Below are 6,978 nucleotides of genomic sequence, written 5' to 3'. Positions count from 1 at the left end.
ATTCTATATTAGGACGATTCTGAAAGAATAATTGCTCTTTTCCTCAATATTGATCAGCTTCATTTTGCATTATGAGTTTTAGTTAACCAGTTATGCTAACTATATCATTATTTCATAGAGAGTCTATAACCTCAAATCTTGTGATTTTCTCTAAATATGGTGGAGCGTTGGAGCACTGGACTCATATTCAATCCACCGCATGCGATCTACTATAGTTACGTTCCAGTACGTCTTGTATACAATCACTTATAGGCGGCCTACCAGTCCCCCATCAGGCAGATGTGTACGGGTGTTTTGTGTCCTACAAAGCCGTTATCAAAACGAGGCACATTTATGTTGGCGGACAAAACAGATACACATGGGGACACGGGACACGGGACACGGGACATGAATGACAATGTGAATACATAATAACATCTAAGTCGACAATACTTCACTTATAATACTGTAGCCATTTGCCAGGGATCATTTCTGTCCATTGGTGTCTTCGACGTTGTGCAAATAAAGACTACACCCTTTATGGTTGCCGATGTGACAGTTCAGCAGTGGTCATGGAATTACTGTGGCTCTATTTGTTTAGTATACACATGGATGTAGCTTAACCCACCATCGGTGATACTTAATATACACGTCGACTTCAATCACCACTTCAGTTATCATTGAGTCCTCATTAATTTGTTCCCCAAGTTATAACTTGGGGAATGGTATGGTTTGTGTAGCTGTTGGATTGATAGCGTCAATACTGGCTCTTAAACTGGAAGGGCATTGACGATTTGAACAGCTTGTTGTTTCAGCTGGTAGTAATAAGCCACAAGAGCACCGGGAACTCTTCCGGAGTTCACAATGACCTCCAATTTATAAACCGTACCGTCGAACAGCATCTTTGTATGCTTTGATTGCCTATATCTCATCTTGATGAAGCATGCGTATTGAACGAGTACGATCACATTGACAATGGCCAGCCAAAAGTTTGTGATGAGGTAGTACAGGATCAACGGAGATGCCAACAGGAGTTGTATAAGAATATAAATCTCACAGTTCGTCGCGATGATCAGAGATTGCTCGTTGTAAGTTGATATAAAGTGTTGGATCACCGCTGAATAATGATCCTTTGTGTGGGACGAAAGGCTTGGTAAGATCGGCAATATGTAGTTCTTTGTATAGTTTGCCGCATGGAAGGTTGAGAATATGATGAATGGATATAGCCCTCCGCTGATGACCTTGTAGTGGGAGACAAAGTACCAAACTACCGCCAGCCCCAAGTATTGGAAGTTGTCGTTTGACATCAAGAACCGAACGTTAAATATGCTGGTCTTTGAGGATCTCACCACTTGGAATAGCACAATTGAGTACGTCGTGACTATTGATAAGAGCGCATAGTTATAGTACTTTTTTGAAGTTCTAGCCGAAAAGATGGCAAAGAACTGATACAACACCGTATTCACAACTGTAGATACATGTCCCAGATACCAGAAAAACTGTGAGGTCTATGATTTGATCCAAGGGTTAGTAACGACGTCATGATGAATGCCATCCCATATCGTAGGCTCATACACATGCTTCCTCCTCCTCCTTGAGAATCCTTTATCAGTTAAAACTGATTGCCGTTGGTAGGAAGAAGCGCAAAAAAGCAAAAAAAAGACCGTTACTTACTTTCAATTTCGGCTTTAGCAGTTCGACAAATCTCGAAACAGAGATTGCTTCTTGAGGTGTAGATCCCATGTGTACTGGTGTTCTCAGCGTTACAAGTCGGAAGAACTAAAAGGAATTGGGGAAAACGCCTCTTTTAAACCGATTTCATCAAGTCCCCAATTACGTACAATGTTTGTTGGCGAAATTTCGAATTTTTCATCTGCGCTGGCAAAGATAAAAAAAGCCGACCGATAGCCCGGAAAAATGCAGCACATCCATTTTGAAATGTCGACGGTTCTGAACAGCCCATTGGGGTTCAAAACCTCTCTGCTATCCTCGTACCAGTGACTCCAGTGCCCTGCTGGCTGTTCTTATCCACGACGAACATTGCTGCGTGGCCAATTCCTTTGTGCTGTGTCCTGGGCTGCGGCCAAGAGACCGAAGCTCACTCGTCCGGTATACATATATAAGGGCAAATACACCGCGATGCCCCAATTAGGAACTCTAGCTTGCGTTGCTGTGGCAACCAATCAACCTCTTTTCGTGTCACAACCTCACCCGTGCGACTTACCGAATTGGGATCTTAGCCTGTGTTTATTTTGGTTTTGCTCTTGTTTTTTCGCGCTTTTTGCAAGCTTCTGAGGGTTGGGAGCACAAGAAGAGAACAGAGAAAAAAATTGCACCAAAAACATAAACACAACCTCCTCCTACAAGCTTACAACATAAATCGAAGAACGCAATGAGAGAAATTGTACGTTTGAAAGCCATAGCGATATCGAATTTTGTGTGTGTCGATGGACGAAGTGACGACGAGCCCTCACGCGCCTGTCGTGAGGCAAAGATCTGGCCGTTTCTCGAAGTTGTTTCATGAAACATCAAGAGATCTGGCGCGTGTTGTTTACAACATTCCCATTATGATCAGTAACAAAAAACACGCAGCGAGGGCGCAATATACAACGGCGGCAGCGCAACGACGGGGGCGAATACACAGACATTCGATAGAGCACACGTTCTGGGACGGCCGAGTACTAACAGATGTTTAGATTCATTTATCAGCTGGTCAGTGTGGTAACCAAATCGTACGTATACGCCTTTCCATGGCCTTTGTTTACATTTTTTTGTGTGGTTCTGTGATGGCAAAGGCGAGGACCAATTTGGCGGTGGTCAGTGGAAGTTATGGCTGGCGCCAGAGCAGGGCCCAATGACAAGAGCGCGGATGACTAACAGTGATATATTATAGGGTGCTGCCTTCTGGGAAACTATCTGTGGTGAGCATGGATTGGACAACAATGGTAACTACCATGGTACCGAGGAGATCCAGAGGGCCAAGTTGAACGTTTATTTCAACGAGGCCTCCTCCGGTAAATATGTGCCACGTTCCGTTAACGTTGATTTGGAGCCAGGTACCATTGACGCCGTGAAGAACTCCAACATTGGTAACTTGTTCAGACCGGATAACTTCATCTTTGGTCAGTCCTCCGCAGGTAACGTCTGGGCAAAGGGTCACTACACTGAAGGTGCCGAGTTGGTGGACTCTGTGATGGACGTTGTTAGAAGAGAGGCAGAGGGTTGTGACTCCTTACAAGGTTTCCAAATCACCCACTCTCTCGGTGGTGGTACCGGGTCTGGTATGGGTACCCTTTTAATCTCCAAGATTAGAGAGGAGTTCCCAGATAGAATGATGGCTACATTCTCTATTGTTCCATCTCCAAAGACGTCAGACACCGTTGTCGAGCCATATAATGCCACCTTGTCCATTCACCAGTTGGTTGAGAACTCGGATGAAACTTTCTGTATCGACAACGAGGCCTTGTACGATATCTGTTTGAAGACTTTGAAGTTGAACCAACCATCGTATAACGAGTTGAACCATTTGGTCAGTTCTGTGATGTCCGGTGTTACTACGTCTTTACGTTACCCAGGTCAGTTGAACTCCGATTTGAGAAAATTGGCTGTCAACTTGGTTCCATTCCCAAGATTGCACTTCTTCATGGTTGGTTATGCCCCATTGACATCTTTGGGTTCGAAGGAGTTCAGATCCTTGACTGTTCCAGAATTGACACAGCAGATGTTTGATGCTAGAAATATGATGGCTGCTTCTGACCCAAGAAACGGTAGATACTTGACCGTTGCTGCTTTCTTCAGAGGTAAAGTGTCCGTGAAGGAAGTGGAAGATGAGATGTACAAAGTTCAAACCAAGAACTCTGCTTACTTTGTCGAATGGATTCCAAACAATGTCCAAAGTGCTGTCTGTTCTGTCGCTCCAAAGGACTTGGATATGGCTGCTACTTTCATCGGTAACTCAACGTCCATCCAGGAGTTGTTCAAGAGAGTGGGTGACCAGTTCTCTGCCATGTTCAGAAAGAAGGCTTTCTTGCACTGGTACACATCTGAAGGTATGGATGAGATGGAGTTCACCGAGGCTGAGTCCAATATGAACGATTTGGTCTCAGAGTACCAGCAATACCAAGACGCCACTGTGGATGATGACGAGGAGCTGGATTACGCTGACGAGCAATCTCTTGACGAAGTTCTGGAATAAGCTTAAGAAGCTTACTTCTTCAAGTCCTTTCCGATACCCAGACTCACAGCCAGATAATTCAACCCTCCATCACTTTCCTCCTCCGTACCTTTAATGTCCACGTACTGTGCAACCATGCCCTCCTCTCTTGCCCACTCCCACCATACCCAACACGTATCCCAGCTGAACCCACTGGTCGTTTTTCTTCCTCGCGTAAAGTACCATCATGTTCTCTCGGTCTAACTACATCGTTCCAGCCCTGTCCTCTACATTTTTATTGCTTTGTTCCCATTGTGTTTAGTTATATAACCCTTTCCTCTTCTTCTGACCAACCATCGAGGATATCAAAGGAAGAACTGTTTACTGTTCTCTACACGGTTTCTGTAGAAGGACCGACACCCAGAGAGAAGTCGGTTATAAATCCCAATGTAGCACATGCAGTTGTCATCGCTCATCACGCCGGCACCGGGTTTGTTGTCGCGAGCTACAACTCACCTTGAGGGCATTAGCCGTGTGATACTGAAGGACTTCAAGCGCTAAAAACATTGCACACTGTGGTTTAAGGCACCAAGTAGCTCGTAAATTTGCATACAAGAAGCAGAAAAAACACGAGGAACCAAATCCGGCGTCGACTTGGAACTTGAAGGAGTATAAAAGCCGGCCATTTCACACTTCTCCTGCTACTTGTTTCGTTTGCTGAGCTCCACTCGCTACTTGTGCCATGTCATCTTCACCGCTGTTGGAGGCGGATGTTGATGCTCTGAACGACCCGACCTTTGATGCTTCTGGTCTTGCTGCGAAGGATGCGCTTGAGCATACTGCTGACGTGATTTATCACGAGCCAGTTGAAGGATACGGCTCCATTGAGCAGGGGAGTTCAGTGGAGGAAGGTGAGGTTGCGAGACAGACAGAGGAGCAGTCGCAGAGCCACCCTGAGCTGACACACAGACAGGTAATCGTTATCATCAGCTCCTTATACATTGGCAGCTTCCTCTCTGCGCTGGACACCACCGTGGTCACCACCCTTTTATCCACCATTGCGTCTGATATCAACGCTGTGTCGAAGATGTCGTGGATTGCCACGTCGTATCTGCTGTCCTGCTCAGCGTTCCAGCCGCTGTATGGGAAAGTCAGTGATATCTTTGGAAGAAAGCCCTTGTTGGTGTTCTCAAACGTGATGTTTGCACTTGGATGTCTGATCTCTGGCTATAACCATAACCTGGTTGGGTTGTCCATTGGGAGGTTTATAACTGGCATAGGAGGCGGCGGCTTGACGTCTCTGAGTGTTATCACAACGAGCGACTTGGTTCCACTACGTAAAAGAGGCGTTTACCAGGGCTTTGGTAACATAGCATTCGGGCTTGGTGCTTCTACCGGTGGTATATGGGGCGCGTTATTCCAAAGGTATCTTGGATGGGAATGGGCGTTTTACAGCCAAGTGCCAATATCGCTCTTCTGTATGGCGATGCTGTTAAAGAACTTCCACCTACCACCAGGTGCTGCTGGGTTGGGCTTCGAAGGTAGCAAAAGGGAGAAGTTGAAACACGTCGACTTTACCGGCGCCTTTTTACTTGTTACGACTCTTTTGTCGTTTATGATTCTGGTTTCCTTTACCGGCCATGAACTTCGTGCTGGTAGCTTGACCTTTTGGCTTCTCATTCTGTGCATGGTTGTATGCTGTTCTCTATTCGTATACGTTGAGCTTTACGTTGCCGAGCACCCAGTTATCCCAGTGCATCTGTTGACGTTTAGAACCGTTCTAGCGTCAAGTTTGGTGAACTGGTTCATGTCAATGGCCGTCTTCACGTACCTCTTCTACGTTCCAGTGTTCTGGTCGTCAGTCAGTGGGCTATCGCCTACACAGATTGGATTAAGAACGATATCGAATTTCGTTGGTGTTTCGATGGGATCTTACCTTTCCGGGTTGTATATGAAACGTACAGGGAAATACCTGTACTTTTCGATCATATCCAACCTTGTTACGATCCTCGGTATCCTGATGCTCTATCTGAATGGTCGTGATACGCCGTACTGGTTCCAGTACGTTGAGCTGTTCATTCCTGGGGCTGGCTATGCTGCGATCTTAACCGTTACACTATTGGCATTGATTGCGTCTGTTTCGCTGAAGGACCAAGCAGCAACCACGTCGATCCAGTATGCGTTTAGAGCCACAGGGTCCACGATTGGTGTCTCGATCTCGAGTTTCATCTTCCAACGGTCTCTTGTCAGATCGCTTGAGTCGTTGTACGACGTTGACCAAGACGAATACACCAGGGACCAAATCGCACGGATCATTACCAAGGCCGCCAATTCTTCGTCCTACATCCTACAGGCCCCCAAGATCTTCAAAGAGCTCATTAGAGATTCGTATGATATCAGCTCGCACTCAGCTCTGCTATTCTCTGTGGCAACGGTGGTTCTGGCGTGGGTTTCCGGCTTGTTCATGCAAGAGCACCATCTCCACACCACAGTTGATCGTAGATGATTCGTTGGATCATTACGATCTACTGCTCAGGTGCACTGGTTGCTTCCAGAAGGCTTTCAGAAGGCTTCCAGAAGGCTTCCTGAAAGTTTCCATTGGAGATACACATCCGTGGTGACTGATTGGAGTTGTCCACATAGGGTCACACCGACCGTGTGCTGTGTTCGTTCAGGCCGTCTTATGGCGTACGTACAAAGCTGTGTGCTGTTGGTAGAGCAATGCACCACCGTGTAATGTGCCCAGTGCCTTGGAGTTCGGTTGATCGAATATGCTCAGTACTGGTGCTGGCGTTATTGGAACTTGTCCCATCCACTACATATGGTATATTTCTGGAGAATACATG

General features: G+C 46.2%; 3 protein-coding genes across 3 annotated transcripts; 2 read left to right on the top strand and 1 right to left on the bottom strand.

Moving 5' to 3' along the window:
* Positions 1–705: 705 nt before the first annotated feature.
* Positions 706–1,805, bottom strand: PER33 (Per33p). Its single transcript, XM_020215626.1, has 2 exons — positions 1,654–1,805; positions 706–1,487 (listed from the first exon to the last, which is right to left on the bottom strand). The coding sequence occupies exons 1-2, from the start codon at positions 1,720–1,722 to the stop codon at positions 750–752; spliced, it is 807 nt and encodes a 268-aa protein (XP_020068743.1). The 5' UTR covers positions 1,723–1,805; the 3' UTR covers positions 706–749.
* A 511-nt stretch (positions 1,806–2,316) lies between these two features.
* TUB2 (beta-tubulin) lies at positions 2,317–4,424 on the top strand. Its single transcript, XM_020215625.1, has 3 exons — positions 2,317–2,383; positions 2,676–2,711; positions 2,873–4,424. The coding sequence occupies exons 1-3, from the start codon at positions 2,372–2,374 to the stop codon at positions 4,172–4,174; spliced, it is 1,350 nt and encodes a 449-aa protein (XP_020068742.1). The 5' UTR covers positions 2,317–2,371; the 3' UTR covers positions 4,175–4,424.
* Positions 4,425–4,666: 242 nt separating this feature from the next.
* Positions 4,667–6,978, top strand: CYBJADRAFT_154249 (MFS general substrate transporter). Its single transcript, XM_020213431.1, has 2 exons — positions 4,667–6,693; positions 6,727–6,978. Exon 1 carries the CDS (start codon positions 4,875–4,877, stop codon positions 6,636–6,638), a length of 1,764 nt encoding a protein of 587 aa, XP_020068741.1. The 5' UTR covers positions 4,667–4,874; the 3' UTR covers positions 6,639–6,693; positions 6,727–6,978.

Source organism: Cyberlindnera jadinii, assembly GCF_001661405.1.
Source record: "Cyberlindnera jadinii NRRL Y-1542 unplaced genomic scaffold CYBJAscaffold_14, whole genome shotgun sequence".
Lineage (NCBI taxonomy): Eukaryota > Fungi > Ascomycota > Saccharomycetes > Phaffomycetales > Wickerhamomycetaceae > Williopsis > Williopsis jadinii.
Note: the sequence above shows the minus strand (reverse complement) of the source record. Positions and strands in the feature narration are given on the sequence as shown.